Source organism: Salvia miltiorrhiza, chromosome 3 (assembly GCF_028751815.1).
Source record: "Salvia miltiorrhiza cultivar Shanhuang (shh) chromosome 3, IMPLAD_Smil_shh, whole genome shotgun sequence".
Classification (NCBI taxonomy): Eukaryota; Viridiplantae; Streptophyta; class Magnoliopsida; order Lamiales; family Lamiaceae; genus Salvia; species Salvia miltiorrhiza.
Genome location: NC_080389.1, coordinates 45,394,336 through 45,411,903, shown reverse-complemented (window position 1 = coordinate 45,411,903; position 17,568 = coordinate 45,394,336). Strand labels below are relative to the sequence as shown.

The 17,568-nt window shown below is 38.2% G+C and overlaps 1 protein-coding gene across 1 annotated transcript; it reads left to right on the top strand.

Annotated features, from left to right (window-relative positions):
• Positions 1 to 4,765: 4,765 nt before the first annotated feature.
• LOC131018869 (protein FAR1-RELATED SEQUENCE 5-like) lies at positions 4,766 to 16,902 on the top strand. The gene is made up of 8 exons (XM_057947566.1): positions 4,766 to 4,898; positions 4,968 to 5,002; positions 5,087 to 5,161; positions 5,248 to 5,301; positions 6,266 to 6,335; positions 14,634 to 15,426; positions 15,516 to 16,386; positions 16,480 to 16,902. Exons 1-8 carry the CDS (start codon positions 4,766 to 4,768, stop codon positions 16,900 to 16,902), a joined length of 2,454 nt encoding a protein of 817 aa, XP_057803549.1.
• Positions 16,903 to 17,568: the final 666 nt, after the last annotated feature.

The following is a 17,568-nucleotide window of genomic DNA, read 5'->3' as shown; positions in this document are numbered from 1 at the left end:
TCGAGGACCTGACTGCCTCATATACTGCTCGAACATAGTTATCCGCTCCTCGAGGGCTCGACGTGCTGCTAGTTCTTCAGCCAGCTGCTCCTCCAGCGTGGAGATCCGTGTCTCATACAGTTGCTGATACATCGCAGAAGTGCATGTGCTGCGAGTAGACCCCCTACTAACCTGGCTCTGACCGGCACTTCCAGTGTCGTAGAGCCGTGACCTATCGGGTTGTACGACCTCCAAGTAAATCTCAGCCAGCTGGTTCTCTCGCCCAATCTCAACAGTAATGCGATGAATCTACGCCTAATTCATACATAACAATGCATAATTGTTAGAAAATAAATACATTTCACTATGTATTACTAATATTTGATTAAACTTAAACACTTACATCTAGTCTCTCATCCCTCGGTGACAAAAAAGTTCCATCCTCGCGCATGTGGAGGCGGAGGAAGGTGCTATAGTTCTGTGCAGCCGGGGGGAGTCCAGTCTCCAAGCTCTATTCATACATGTATATAAGTTTTGTGCTATGATGCACGAATTCTTCAAAAAATAGCACAGTGTAGTATCGGATACGCGCAGGGTGCGGGTGCGATTCGCGTGTGATTCGCACGGGATTCGCCCCTCAAAGAAAAAAAAAAAAGGGATTCGTGAATCCGATTCGCGCACCCACAAATAAGGTGCGTTTAGGGTGCGTTTTGGGCTATTTTGCAAATTTTTTAATTATTTTTTGGGCTTTTTTGCAATTTTTGAGTTATATTTACATGCAATTTATTGAAATTTTTACTTTACTTATATTTGCAATGCGGTTTTTTTTCATTATTTTTGGGCTCTTCTGCAATTTTTGAAGAACTTCATTATTGAAACTCTTACTTTGACTTATATTTGCAATGTAATATTTAAGGGTTAAGTACCAAATCCCCCCCCCCCCCAAAGTTGGGGCCCCTATCGCGTATAGGACCCTATAGTCAGGGTAAGCGCTGTTACTACCTCAACGTGGCTAAACCTAAGCAAATCCCCCCCTCCCCCCCGCGTTTTAACGGTGTTAAAACGCCGTTAGAAAGATAATTTTTTTTATTATTTTAATGATGGTGGTAGCCCCAACCGCATCGCCGCCTCTGAAACTCCGGCAACCGCATCGCCGCCTCCTCCCTTGGCGACGGCAAAGGCGCTGCAGCCTCCCTCTTAAGCACCCTAGTCCCCAACCTCCAGACACTACTCCGGTGAACACGCCGCCTTTGCTACCTTGCCCCAATTCCAGCCAGCCTTTCTCCACATCCCAGCGAAAACAGTTCATCGTTGGGGAAGGAGAGGCGGCGGCCCTGGCGTCCGTGAGTTTTCTGACTGAGTGTGGTATTTGGAGGTGAGGCAGAGCGGTGGCGGTGCCGTCTTCCCAGATCTGAGAGGACAGGGGCCGAGGGAGGTCAAGCGGCGCGAGGACGCGTTCGCCGGAGTCGAGCAGCGTCAATGTGTTGCATTAAAAAAACCAGCAATGGTGATGGAGTTTTTCTGAAATTGGAGGTTTTGGGGGAGGAATTTGTATGACTTGAAGAATAACGAAGATGGTGATGGAGGAATTTGGTGAGATCGGCAGCTGCTTTGTCGGAACTCAAGGAAGAGAGAGACGACGGCCATGGGCCGGAGAAGAAGCACGCGACGATGGGGACAACCTCGGCCGCCCTGTTCCGAGCAAGAGGCCGAGAGGTGGAGATCGAGTCGTGGCTTTGGCCGTTCGGACGGACGGAGAAGAAGGTGGCGGCAGAAACAGTGGACGAAGGGGAGAGAGAGCTGGACTGCACCCACCTGAATTCAAAATTAAAAAAATTATTTTTCTAACGGCATTTTAACACCGTTAAAACGCGGGGGAGGGGGGGAGATTTGCTTAGGTTTAGCCACGTTGAGGTAGTAAACAATGCTTACCCTGACTATAGGGTCCTATATGCGATAGGGGCCCCAACGTTGGGGGGTATTTGGTACTTAACCCAATATTTAATTTGTGATGTTCTTTTTTTTTCAATTTGATTGGTCACATATAATAAAATATATATAAATATAACAGACGTATCCTTCACGAATCGTACCCTATAATTTTTGAAAATCCGTATCCTCGCATCCGAATCGTATCGCTCCCGCACCCGCCCCCTCGCACCTGTGCAACATAGGTTCTGTGCATATATATATATATATATATATATATATATATATATATATATATATATATATATATATTACTTATGAACTTATTTGATAATTACTAACCAGACTCTGCTGCAGGATACGAGTGGACTGAGACCCTCCAACGTGTCTGATGATCCCTGTACCGAGTCCATCGGGCTCAGACATCCGGTTTGCACGCACTTGCCAGGAAATCGCCTGAACATCCTCCCGCGCCCAGTATTCTTGGAGTCCCGTCCAAAACTCGTTAGACATGCCCTGGGGTGTATCCATCGACTTTCCATCCTCGATACTCGTCCTGAGCTTCCTCGTGTAGTCGCTCATCATGTCACTGTACCTTTTGCTGGCTTTTTGCTCCTACATCGCCTCACCTCAGGCGACCTAACAAACTCTTTCTGTTGAAAGAAATAATTAATTTAATATATAACATTTTAACAATATATAATGATAAATTTATATGTACTAGAAATTCAATTATACCTTTAATTCCTCAAAGTACGCATCCTTCACCGTCGGCTGAGTCAACCTTCAAGTGTACCCGCCTGAGTTATCAATCCTCTTAAATGCTTTCGTGCAGGCTTTCGAGAGGCCCACTAGCTCTTTCAACTCACTGTGTAAAAGTAATTTAAGGAATTATTTGTTATACGAGAAATAATGATTTAAATTAAAATACTTACCCAGTAGGCATCCTCTCAAAGACAATCCTCCCTGCATCCCTAGTCGAGCGGACCCTGATATCGGCAGCTGATGGGCCTCTGGCCTTCTAGCCTGTGAACTAGAAGAGGTCTGGGGAGTCACAGAAATGTACGGCTCAGATCCATCAGATGTGTCATCAGTTGGCTGCTCATCCCGATCAGACCGACCAAATGAAAAGAAACTTCTACGGGTAGACATGTTACCTGTTTCAAATTGATTCAAATAAGCATAGACTCAAATCTGTTTATCATAAATTACTTTAATCAAATGAAATTTCGGCAGCATAACCCACTGTCATAACTACCAAGTGTTCGACTCAGCCACTTATGTGAATTTACAAATACATTAACAAATAAAATAACAAACATAACACATAAAATAACAAATAAACAAACAAATACATTGCCAAATATTCCAAATTGTACATTTACGTTTAATCCTATCACCAATCTGTTTCTTAACCATCACTACCGTCGTCATCAGATGACGTGTCTATATCTTGATCAGTCACTGGTTCATCGTCATCTTCAATGTCAATGATTCCATCGAGGGGATGAACAAGAAGTGACGGGTCGACGTCTACAGTTGTGTGGGTATACGTAATAGTAGCAGTCTCTTCTTGAAACAGTTGATCTAGTGTTGAGTTAGATGCGACAATAGAGACTTCAACATTTGATCTTGTGTTGACTTTGCATGTTGACCACCGATTTTTCTTTGATTGGTTAGTACTGGGATAGGGGCAGTAAAACACTTGAATGGCCTGAACGCCACTGTTGACAGTCGCACTTTGTCTATCATGATCAGTCGTGTGAAATCTATAGCTATTCACAAAATACCCGTAGTACGTTTTAATCTCATTTATGGGCCCAGCTGCAAGCGACTTAATATATGGGTTCAAATCGCCGTTTGAAGAGAATGCTTTTGTATCCTCCATACAATGTGGACACACTACTACAAAATTTCACATACATAACACTCCATACATAACGGTTTTTTTAAAAAACCGTTATGTATGAGCGCATTTTCTAGAATAGATAACGGTTTTGCATATTTCCGTTATCTATGTAGTGATATCCATAGGCATAGATAACGATATGATGTAATCCGTTATGTATGAGCGTTATCTATTAGTTTCATACATAACGGTATTATGGAACCGTTATATATGAGGCCCGAATACTGTTATGTATTATTTTTGTATTTATTTTTAAATTTAATATTATTATAGAAAATCAAAACCCTAACCCACCCCACCAAATTTCCCCAAATCGAACCTAGACTCTTTCTCTCTGCAGTATTCACCATCGTCGTGCCCTGCCACTGCCGTCGCGACACGCCGCCACGACCACCGCCGCCTGGCACTCGCTGCCCAGCCGATTCCCGAGACCCGCCTCCTCTACCTCTCGTCGTGCTAACGGCCAGCAACTCTCAGTCTTATCTCTCTACCTCTCTTACCCTCGTTGCCGGCCTCTCTGCCGTCACTACCGCCTCCTCCGATCTCCCGTGGTTACACAGCCTCACATGCTAAGCAGCAGACAATACCCTTTATATTCTATTCAAACCATTTTTAACCCAAGCCCTAAATCAAAATCAGCAGCCCCTATCTCCTCCAACCAAAATCTGCGCAACCCTAGTTATTGAATGTATGTCTTCCATAAAAAAACCATTTTACTGGGGGATAGGGTTTAACGTATCCCCAATTGAATCGACCATGGAGAAGCAACAAATGCAGCCACCGGCGGTAGGCGGTGAAAATAATGCGAGGGCGAGGAGGCTTTGCTTAAAGTGATTGGGGATTTGCAGGGAGCCCTCTTCAGAATGATTATCGCCAATTTGAAACGCGGCGGCGAAGACTCCAATTCCAATTTTAATTCTTTCCCAAAAGTGATTTCGGCAAAGCTGGATGCCGTCCACTCCCACCACGTCCAGCTCGAAACGAAGCTCGATTCAAAGCTCAGTTACCCGCAAGCCCTGGCTCCGGGCGTCGCCTCCGCCTCCATTTGGAGTGGTGGCCTTGAGCTCTGGAACACCGTTCGGTGCATCACCTCCCCCTTGTTGGCTCGCTTTTGGAAAAGGTATCTAAATTTCCTGTCTTGTGATTCCAGTTACGGCAATCAATGGAGAAGTGATGCCTGGCCAGGTAAAATTTGCTTTCTCCAAAATCTCATCTTAGCCCGACTAAAAAATGTAAAGATGATGACGTGATGTATTTGAACATCTGCAGTGGGAATTCCAAGTCGGACCATCTGTTGGCATTTCAGCTGGAGACGAGCTGTGGATAGCTCGTTGCATATTGGAGGTATTGATTCGTTCTTGACATTATATAAATACAAGCACCAATGATTTTCACTGCTTGTGCTAATACATGTTTTTCAATCTTGGCAGAGGATCACTGAGATTGCTGGAGTTGTTGTATCATTCGACCCCAAGCCCATCGAGGTGAATCTAGTGCATCTTTTCATGAATATTTTTGAGCGACTTAGCTTATTATTTCCATTATCATAGTTGTGATTCTTATCTTTCACACAATTCCTCTCTCCGCTGTAAGATTTGCTTATTCCATTTCTAAGCAGATGGTTTACTACAGTTATTGGCTCCATACGTGAATATGTTTTTTCTTCTATAGTTCATTATTTGGTTCTGCATTGTGGTATAATTTTTTTGGTATTTCGGTGCTTTGAGTTGTTGTTCTGTTCAGTGTAATTTTAGATCTGGTTTGAGGTTTTATTTCAAACTTGTTTACTAGAAATTGGGAATTGAGTTTCTACACATATTCTCTTGCATTTGTTTGTTTGATAAGCAACTGCTAGTTAGGTTAGAATATTAGTATAAAATGATTGTGGTTTGGCAGGTGATGGTTCTGAAACAAACTCTTGTTTATTTATTTGTTAGATTGTGCAGTCAACTCTATTTCATGTGCCAACATCTCACGTTAGTGTAGCTTTGCAAATTGCCTTAGTATTTTGCTGTTTGCACTCCAGAGCATAATAACTTTTTTGCTGATCTAAAATTCATAAAAGCTTTAGGCTAATTTGGAAGAATGATATGTGTGGGTTATGGGTCACACACAGGTTTTGAGGAGTAGTGATGTAGGGCAGCCAGTATGTTTATAAGACCCCGGATTAAGGATTTGAAGCAACCACTTGGTTTGTATACATTCCGATGCACTAGATAGAAGTTCATACTCTGAAAGGGCTTTCACCATTCTGATCAGCAAAAGGGCAATAGTATTATCAAGTAGATCTCATGTTCTTCATTTCATTTTATAGGGCTTTCATATGTATGCTTGTCTTTATATGGACACACACAAACTAAGTTGGTGAGAGAAACTCCGAAGCTGTACGGTTAAATGAAAGTTTTCGATCTTTTATTTCCCTCATGCTGAATGTTGTTAATGGTACAGATATCAACTATATGGAAACATTCTTATAAAGTTGGTGAATGGAGACCATGTATCAGCAAGTCTTTTGAAGGTATGGAACTATCTGGAGCAATATTTACAAGTTCAATTATTATTACTGATTTTCTCAAAATCAGACATTCGGCATAAATGTATGTAGCAGCATAGTCTCATATTTGGGCATTTTAGATTAGTATTACCTGAAAAAAATACTGACTTTAATCAAAATAACTGAAGCTATTCACAACAATTTTCCACATACCGTATCTGGAGTTCATTTTTTGTTTAGTATAATTAGTTAAAAGTTTCTGATGTATATATTGAACACTAGCTCAGTTTCATCTATTGATTTTTGCCCCTTAAAGTCATAAGAATATGCGTAAAAAGCATGAGAGGGCTGATAATTAACAGGAAGGCTTAGCAGTAGCCTTCTTCTGGGGCACACTGTCTGCAATCTCTGAAATAGCAATGTGCAAGAATAACATCACGGGAATTCCTAATCTTCATTAGAAAATAAAGAAAAAACCTGCTTGGTTTCAATTCGTGGTATTGCCTTCATGTTACACATCTGAATTCTGGTATAACTTTCTTTCCCTTGCTGAGTGCTTGTGATGTACAAGGACTGGTTTTCTGATGCCTGCTAGTTAGTGGATTGATGCATCTATCTAAAGTGTAGAATCCAGATGTGTGATGTTTATTTATTTGTTAGATTGTAAACACTTTCATCCCCATCATTGCAACTATCATCTCAGATTTATTTGCTGGCTGCTTCTCTGTCATCTGTTTTTCCTCTCATTTCTTTGCTGGAAGATCTTATACTCTTGTGAAAAAACAAAGGAAAGAAATAATTAATGCAGGGAGTAGTGCTACTTCTACTAAGTGCGGCAGTGAGCCATTTGTGACAAAAGTGTTTTGGTGTAACTGTAGGTTCTTGAATCGGCCAGCGCTGAAGAGTCTAGAAGAGTTTGGAACAAAAGGTTACATGATAAGTCCATGGAAAATATGCTGCTATTCTAGTCTCTGGTGATGTAGTTTGTATAAAATTGTATAAAATTGTGCGATATTAAGAAGCTGGTGCTTGTATGGTGGGAGAATTGTTAGACAGAAATGTATGTGATGTTTACTACATGCGCATGTAGTAAAACATGTATTAACAGGCAACTGAAAATCACTGATAGTCCATATAAGAGCTGCCCGCATCTGAAAATTTTGCTTCAAAGATATGTCATAAGTGTTCACACCGACCTCCCACAAATATTGCAACTCTTGTATCAATGGCTGCAAGAATACGTCCAACTTCATCTTTGGGTTAGATGGTCCAGGCATGAGGATTGTGAGGAACATGAATTGTTCTTTCATGCATGATGTGTGTGAATTAATTGTCTAGATTTATGTTATTTATCGTGTGATTTTATTTGATATTACCCAAGTTTGTGGTGTTTCGCTGCAGGAATTGCATGGATGGAGAGTGGAAGCTCGTGGATGCTGTGAGATCGAGAATGGTGTAGATTTGATGATGTTGGCGTTGATTTTAGAGAAGATTAAATAATTGGACTTGGAGTATTTGTTCTAAATTTAATTAAGTCCTAAACTTTTGATTAATTATTTAAGTGGGCCTTTTGTTTGAATTAGGCAGCCCACTTTAGAGTGAGGCGGCTGTTTAATGTTTTATGGGAATTAATTCCCTTAGTTTTGGGGATTCCAATTAGCTGCAAACTTTAGATAGATATATAGGTTATTAATTTAGTTTTTAAGGGGAGCCGCATATTAGTGATAGAGTTTAATTAGTTTTATTTTAATCTTGCAGTACACGTTTGATCAGCTTAGGAATTACTTTGTTTATGTCTTCCTTTTGATTTGGAGTTGGCGTATTCGAATTCTTCCATATTCAAACAAGTGGTGATTGGTTTGGTTATTTTAATTCTTGGTTTAATTTGTATTTTCGAATTTGTTTATTTTTATGTTTACTTTAATTTATTTGATTGTTCTAGTTTTAATTATGAGTAGCTAAATTTCTAATTCAGCGAGAATAATGAAGTATTGATTTAATAATCTGTGAGATCTAATTGTTCATATAATTGATTCATGTTGATTTTGATTTGTTCCTTGTGTTTAAAGATAGTTCTGATTTAATTTAAGCCTGACCAACTTAGGTTAAATTGGATTACAGTCAATTGGTTCCCCCAATCCATAATTGTTGGAATATGGCTGATTAGTGAAAAAACTACCATGTTCGTAGTAGGAATAAATTGATGGATTAATTATTACTAGCGTATCTAGGATAATTGGTCTAAGGGTTCCTTCCTCTTAATGCTATTAGAATATTAAATCTAGGTCTGGCGTCTCCAGCTAGGTTATATTTTAATAAGGGAAATAAGCAGGTTTGGCGTCTCCAACTGTTTATCGATACAGTAAGTAGGAATTGGGGTACGTCCGTTGCGTTTCACGGTATCCTATAACTGGTTGGTTGATAGGGATTAATTAATCATTGCGTCGATGATCAGAGTCATTAAATTAATATGAATTTATTCGAGCCGAGTTACTTTTCTTTGATTATTTTATAGTGTTATTTTATTTGATTTAATTTGCTTTCTTAGTTAATTAATATTTCTCTCAATTTAAGGCGTGGTGGCTACACCAAAAATTAGATCTTTAGGAATTTGATTGCAATTACCCGTTCTCTGTGGTTCGACCCTGCTTGTTACTATACTCATTTAATTCTTGGTAAGATTGCAGAAATTATTTGGTGGAATACGACGTCCACCAATGCACAACCACGGAGGCAAGTTATACGGTGTGACAATAACTGGCCAAGAAGAATACTGACGTCCTGATTGTGCAAATGGGGCAAAACCATCTGTAGAGAGACCCAATCTCACATTTCTAGTCTCCTCAGCGAATCCAGGATAGACTGAATTCAAGTGTTTCCATGCCGGAGAGTCTACCAGGTGGCGCATGATCCCATCGTCTGTTGAACTCGCATGCCAACGCATATTTTCGGCTATTGCTGGAGATGCAAACAACCTCTGCAGTCAGGGCATCAGAGAAAAGTAGTGCATCTATTTGGCGGACACACGTTTCTTTCGGCGGCTTCCAGATGCACGTAAGTTCTCCTTATATCGTGATTCACCACAGAAATTACAGCTGTGCAACTCACTATCATCCCCCCAATACAACATGCAATTATTAACACAGCAATCGATCTTCTCTATTGGCAAACCCAAATCGCACATATTTCTCTTCGTACTGTAGAAGTTGTCAGGGCAGTTGTTATCCTTCGGTAAAACCTTTTGAAACATCAACGACAATTGATTGTAGCATCTCTCAGACATGTAGTTTCAACCTTTATGCTTGTATCATAAAGGATAATTGTGAGTAAGTCTCACAAGAAGGGTACAATGGATTATCGGTTGCGTTCAACATGTCATAAATCTGTTGAGCTTCAGGATTGAGCTGCTCCTCGAGATTTGGAGGATATTGGTAATTACTAGGTCCAGCATGATCATACATCATCCTTTCGTAGTTGCTGCATGACCTATCATCCTCGTCCATTCTATTATGTTCTGTAGACATATAAACTGGTGCTTTTGATCACTAATTTCTTAGCAACAAATACCGAAACTAACACGGTGCAATTGTAGCAAATAATCAGCAATTGAGTATCGTATCCACAGGGACTGAAAACCGAAATAACTCTAGCTATCTCCTAAACAAATTTTAACAGTAGACAGGCAACAGAAAGTAGAGATTGATTTACTTAAACTAAAACACAAATAGCAATAAATAAAAACACGTAGAAAAAAAATCAAATATAAAAGATAACTGATCCTAGGGTAGTAAATTCATTAACTAAATCTACGCAATTAATCTATTAATCATATGTACCAGTTTAATCCAGTTATGATGAGAGATCACTTAATTAATCAATCACTCTCGCTAGAGAAGCAACGATCGTAGATTAGTAAATTATCTATCTCCGCTAGGTCTCAAGAAAATCTACTAACTCCCAATAGCTCCTAAGAATAGCTCCCTATGATCCACCTATCTCCGCTAGGTCTCAAGGTTAAAATCATATCATACATTCCTGAATCCGCTAAACAGTTATCTCCGCTAGGTCTCAAACCGAATAGCTAAACATGCAAACTATTGGCCAGATAATCCACAAGAAATTAAGCACCAGGAATTATAAATCATAAACTAGAAGGCACAAAAGTATTAACAAATAAATCACATAAATTCAATCAACTATTTACAAACCCTAGAATCAGCTAAAGGAAACTAGCCAGACATAATAAAAGAAAGCATAAACATAATTAAAATGAACACAATTGGAAGAACTGATTATATAAAAACTAAATAAGAACGAATGTAGCAGCTTGAATCTTCAATCTTGATCCAAGCCTTGAAAACTGGAAAGCAATAAAATTCTAAAGCTAGAAAACTGAAAAAATAAAGTTGGGAACTCAAAAAGGAACCCCAAAATAGGTCAAAAGAAGACCTATTTATAGTACCAGGGTAAAATACAGAGTTTGAGCTTGAAAAGGACTTGAAAAACGCATAAAAAACGCAAAAACACGGAGGCGCGTCGGTCTGGCGGCGATCGGACGGCGCTCACCGCTGGCGCCGAAAACTTGGTGGGCTGCCCGGCGGTCGCCGCCCGGTCGCCGGCTCCTTCACAAATTTCCTTCTTCAGGCGGCGGTCGCCGCGGGGTCGCCGTTGTTTCGCTGCTGCGCATGACTTTCTTGTTTTGGTCATAACTTTCTCGTCCGAACTCCGATTTATGATCCGTTTGTGCTCACAAACTCGTATCGAGACGATCTACAACTTATATTTCAGATAAGAGTTCCAAATTCGAACTCAATAAACCTGAAATTTCCTTCAAAGTTGGAGTAAGAATCATGTTTCAAAAGATAAAGCAAATTAAGCACAAAACAATCATCCAACACTCAATTTCCTATAAAATTGACATCATATGAACACTAAAACCATGGAAACATGAGTGTTATCAGCTTTCCCTTGATAAACCTATGTTGTGTAATTGTGAACAAATCCACGCCTAGTAACATGTTCTTTGACTGTAGGTACAGATAAAAAGGCTTCATTCTTACACTTCCTTCAGGGGCACCTAATGTTGCCTACTCCATCTGTGTACGCCATTTCATTTATCGCATACTCAAGAAAACTCTCAAGTCCCGTTTCAAATGCAAAACGATCATTGTATCTCACGTACATCCACATACGTTTATCCCCCATTCTTGTGAATTCTAATTGAAATAAACAAATAAAATATCATAAATTACTTGAATCAAACAAAATTTCGACATCATAACCCCACTATCCTAACTACCAAGTGCTCGACTCTACCAGCAACTATAGTGACCATAGTGGTCCTAATTTACTAAGCCTATACTAGGTCTACACAGCCCCCCTTGTCGAAACAATAGAATACATATTAAGCAATAAAAAATAAAATAATTAAATTAAAAATAATCATTTGTTAGGAGAAGATCCTTAAGAAATAATCAATTTCTATCCCAAAGGAAGAAGATCCTTAAGAAAATGAATAAATCTATCCCACAATATATAATAACATATCATTTCATCATAAACACATACTAGCATACTTAAAATTCACTTAATCATAATTAATTTAACAAAATTATCTAACAAATTCGTACTTAATCATATTTTATAAACTAACAAATTAATCTAATTAACTAAAATTAATCATGCTTCATAATTAATCAAACTATAAATTAATTAAAATTAATCTAATTAACATTAATTTTCATCTAACAAAATAATAGTAAACAAATTTAAAATTAATCTAACTAATTAAAATTAATCAAACTCATAATTAATCATACTATATATTAATTAAAATTAATCTAATTAACATTAATTTTAATCTAACAAATAATTAATAAATAAATAAAATAGCGAGAACGAGAGCGTACGGTAGTGGTCGGTGGCGGTGGCGTCGAACTGAGACGATAAAAAGAGAAAATGAGTGAGATGTGAAAGAGAGAGAGAAAGAGAGATAAAGTTGACCTGCAGTGGGGAGGCTGGCCGGCGGCGAGGTCTGACGGTGGCGGTGGCTCGACGGCGACGGAGGTTGGGGGTCAAAGGGGTGGATCGGTTGTGGGGGTGGGGAGGGGTGGCGGCGGGGAGCTAAAGGGGGAGCGGGGTGCTATGCGTGAACAGCAGATCTGGAAGGAAGAGGTCATTTTAATTCAGAAATAGCGGCGGCAAAATGCCACCGCTAATCGACGACCCAATGGAATTACGGGCGGCGTTGAACCCCGCCGGTAATTAGCAGCGGCCCCGCCGCTGGTAAATAATTTAGTAATTAATATTAAACATAAATTAATTTATTTTTAAAATACCGACGACCTACTCGCCGCCGGTAATGTCGCCAGTAAAATTAAAAAAGCGGGTCGCCTTGTTTTCCATCGTTGTGCCGCCGCCGGGAATTATGTGTTTTTTTGTAGTGAAATATATATATATATATATATATATATATATATATATATATTAAAAAATTATATTAACGATTGGATTTTCGATCGTTAATTAAATAATAAATAAATAATTATAACATTAGCGACCAAAAAAATCAATCGTTAATCAGTCGTTATTCGGTCACAAACGGTACAAATTAACGATCAAAACTTTTGATCGCTAAATTTAATCGTCAATGCCGCATTTTTTGGTAGTATTTGGGAAGTCAGTGGATATTACCATGTATATTTGAGCTCAGAATTAACAATGAACTAGTATTTGTACTATGTATTATTAATATTAACTCTGTAATATTTTGATTTTATTGAGAAAAATAACCAATTATTGTAACAATTTACTAAATTATTATATTTGATAAATTTAAATGGATTTGTGTAATTTGCGAGTATTTTTATATAGGTTTGACACGAGAGTGAGTGGTAAAATTATTTTTAAAAATGGTGCGTATATTAATAACATACCTACATGAATATTTCATTAATTAATTTTTACTATTTTATTATTTACTTTTTAAATCCGTGTCTTAGTTTTGCTTAGGGACAAGAGTTAATTTATTTATTCAGGCAATCTTAATGTTGGAACAACTGTAGTTAATTAATTTGCGAACAACTTAATTTTATTACAGCCCCATCTAGGGTCATATATACTTTATTGCAATTAATTGCAAATAGGTTTGGTTAGATTCAATTAATGAACGACCAAAGCATTGAATTATTAGGGTATTTAACTATTGGGGGCGGACGAATATATATATAGGGTGTGGTTCTAAAGAGAACTACATTATTTGTGAGAACGAGAGAACCATCAAATCTAATGCATTCACTGTAAAAATTAATGGATTTGCTGTTAAAATTAATGCACTAAAAAAAATAAAAAAAATTGCTCCCTTCAGGATTTGAACCCAGGATCTGCATTCATCCAATAAGATGATGTATCCACCGTAGATCTTGATGATCGAATGGCTGAAAATGGTTCTCCGTTCTTTTTTTATTTATGGTTCTTTCATGAACCTCTCCCTATATATATATATATATATATATATATATATATATATATATATATATATATATATAGAGTTGGGCTAAAATAAAAACAGTTTTTTTTTGTTTAAAATAGGATCACATATCATCCATTGATTTTAAGAGATTTGATGGCTGGATTTCGTCCATTTTATCAGCCCATTATACACGTTTTTATTCAATGAGGATATTCATGTAATTTTCATATTTAGTAAAACCGGTATATTTGATTTGGTTTTGATTTGCATGATCTTTCCATATCATACCAAATCTGAATTACTCTATCACTTAACCTAATCTGCTATCACTTTCTCAATTATTCTTTCGAGAAATCTTCAATTTCCAGAAACGAAGCCTCTGTACATTGAATTAACACAAAACCTCAATTTCCAGAAAACGCAGTGGACGATTCAATAACATTATGGGGTCGTGTGGTATGTATATCATCAATCTATGTCTGATTCATGTTACAATTCATTCTATGTCCGATTCATCAATCTATGTCCGATTCGGTGGCTGATTTTCTTTCATTTTTTCTTTTAGTAGAGTTATTGATTGCATATCTGGTTCGCTGCCTAATTTTATGTCACCGTTACCTCTGTGGTTCGCTGCCTGATTCATGCATTTACTGTTACAATTCATACTATTAATGCATGCAAAACAATGTCATCTTATTACTTGTCTATATGATTCATGCATTTGCTTTTATAATTCATACTATTGATTCACGCGAAACAATATCATATTATTACTTGTCTATTGATAATTCATTTCATTAATACTCCACCAGAAACCTATTTTACTAAGCTTTATTCTATACAATTTTCAGATGATGTAAATAATCATGTTGCTTTCCGACCTCCTCATTCGTACCTACCAATTTGTGAGGATAGTAAGAAACCATACGTGGGTAAAGTGTTCAAGACATTGGATGAAGCGTATGAGTTTTATTCTATGTATGGACATGCAGCGGGCTTCGATACTCGTAGGGGGGGTATTAAAAGAGGCAAACATCGACAAGTATTGTATCAATACTTCATCTGCAGAAGAGAAGGTGTGAAGCCGGACTCGAAGAAAGATATATCAGAATCAAGTGTTCAAAAGAAAATACGACGCCGGAAACCATCTACCAGAAATGGCTGTAAGGCTCGTATCACTGCAACACTTAATGATGATGGCAATTATGTTTTCACCAGCTTCTCTGAATTACACAATCATTCCCTCGTAACTGAAGATGTTCGTCACCTTATGAAATTCAATCGCAAAATGGATGAGTCACATCAGATGATTATGCTGAAGTGTGCCAAGTCCAATATTGGACCAGTGAGGGCATTTCGTATTTTTAAAGAACTGGTTGGAAGTTTTGAGGAAGTGGGGTGCACCAGCAAGGACTTTAAAAACCTATCGTACAGCATGAATTCATACGCGGATGGTGTTGATGCACAACTACTACTTGACAGGTTTCTAAGTAAACGTGAAACTGATGAAGGTTTCAAGTGTGAATATTTAGTTGATGAAACTCACAAGGTGAAGAGTTTGTTCTGGAGTGATGCTGTTGCTGTTCAAAATTACTCGTTGTTTGGTGATGCGGTGTCCTTTGATGCCACGTATACAACGAACAGGTAATCAAATATTCTGTACACGTATAAATTTTTTTAAAAATTGTGCAATTCAACTTACATGTGTATTATAACGTTTACAATGCTTATAGGTACGACATGATTTTTGCTCCATTTACCGGCAAGGATAATCATGGTGGGTGTGTTACATTTGGAGCAGGGTTACTAACCAGAGAGGACGTGAATTCATACTCATGGATTTTAAAACAGTTTATTGAATGCATAGGAACCGCTCCTGCAATGATTATAACAGATCAAGACCCAGCGTTGAAAATTGCTGTTGAAAATGTAATGCCCAACACTAGACACAGGTTCTGTATGTGGCATATCATGATGAAGCTTGCTCAAAAATTGCCGAATTCTTTACGAGAAGATGCCGAACTGAAAAGCGAGATACATTCTGTCGTATGGTCAGAATTGGATGAGCCAGTTGATTTTGAAAGGAAATGGACAGAAGTATTAGATCAGTATGAGTTGACTGACAACACATGGCTTGCCGATATGTTTTCACTCCGTTCGTATTGGATACCTGCCTACTTTCGAGATTTGAGCATGAGCAGCTTGTTTAGAACGACATCATTATCCGAAAGCGAGAATAGTTTTTTTCGAAGATACTTGAATCGGAATTCCAATCTCGCTGCATTCTACATTCACTTTGAGAGTGCTATGGAGGCACAACGGCATAATTACAAACAGGCGTGCATTGTAGATCAGACAACGGTGCCCCAATTGAAGACTCACACCCCACTGGAACACCATGCCTCACTTATATACACCAGGAATGTGTTTATGGATATTCAAACGGAGATCATTGAGGCTGTTGATAGATGCCGCATAAAGTCAATGGAGACAGACGACGACGAGCAATGGTACTCCGTAGATGACAGATCTAATGGTGTGTTTAAGGTTGTGCATATAGCGTCTGAAGAAACCATTACATGCTCCTGCAAAAAGTTTGTGATGGTTGGTCTTATATGTCGACATATGTTTGTTGTTATGCGAAACGTGGGAATGAAGTTAATTCCTTCCAAATATATAGTACATTGATGGCTAAAGGCTGCTAGTGCAGAAGTTATATCAACTAGCAACATGAAGTCACGCAACAAGTCATTGATGGCAGAGGCTCTTCGTTGTATTGGCATTGCAGAAGGGAATGACGAGCTAGCTGATTCACTCTTAACAGAACTGAAACGTTGGGCAGAAATTAATTCAGACGGTGCACAATGCTTGTCTCCGGCGAGCGGGAAGCAAAAAATGTTTGAATTATTTTATGGTTCGAAGATCCCTTCAGTTGTAATTGTTCATCCACCAGATGCCGTGAAGACTAAGGGAAGTGGCAAGAGATTGAAGTCAACTTATGAGGTACCAGCTGAAAAGGCGAAAAAACCAAAGAGAAGATGCAGGAAATGTCGCCGTCTAGTTAGACATGATTCCCGCAATTGTGGTAAGGTTGTCGAAGAAGAGAGCGATGAGGAGTGATTTTTTACTATTGCTTTTGATTTTTTATCCTTTTTTAAACTTTACAGTTTTGGACTTACAAACCTTATGTCTAGATTCTAAAGTTCATTTTCCATTGCCTACAGACCCCCATCTTGTTTTATTTAATGCAATTTAATGCACGTAATGAATGCAATATGATCCATACAGGCATCACGAATTCTTAGACTACTTGTTCCAGATATTACATGTTTTTTCTAAAATCTTGCATAGTTTTAAAAACTTCCTTTAACAAATAATTTATGCTGATTCATACATTATAAGCCTTCTCCATTCTTCTCCAACCCATTTACTGCTACAGTATATGCATTCCAATGGCAGTTTTTTATGTAGAGATTTAGTAGTATGTAACAGAAACGCATGAATTAAATTATATAATAGTATGCATTGTCATATGATTCACGCAGTCATACCCAATTATTCATACTTACGCGTTGACCGAAACAATCATCACATCTGGCTGTATTAATTGTCCAAAATCTATTGATTAAAATTGTCTGTATAAAAAACTGCATTTCATTAAAAGTGTCTGCATCGCATCTGGCTGTATTTAATGCATAAGAATTTCACCAGCGAAATTGATTTAAAAAAATACATAATAAACTAAGTAGTGGAACAGATCACGCATTTTATAAATATTCTTTATCT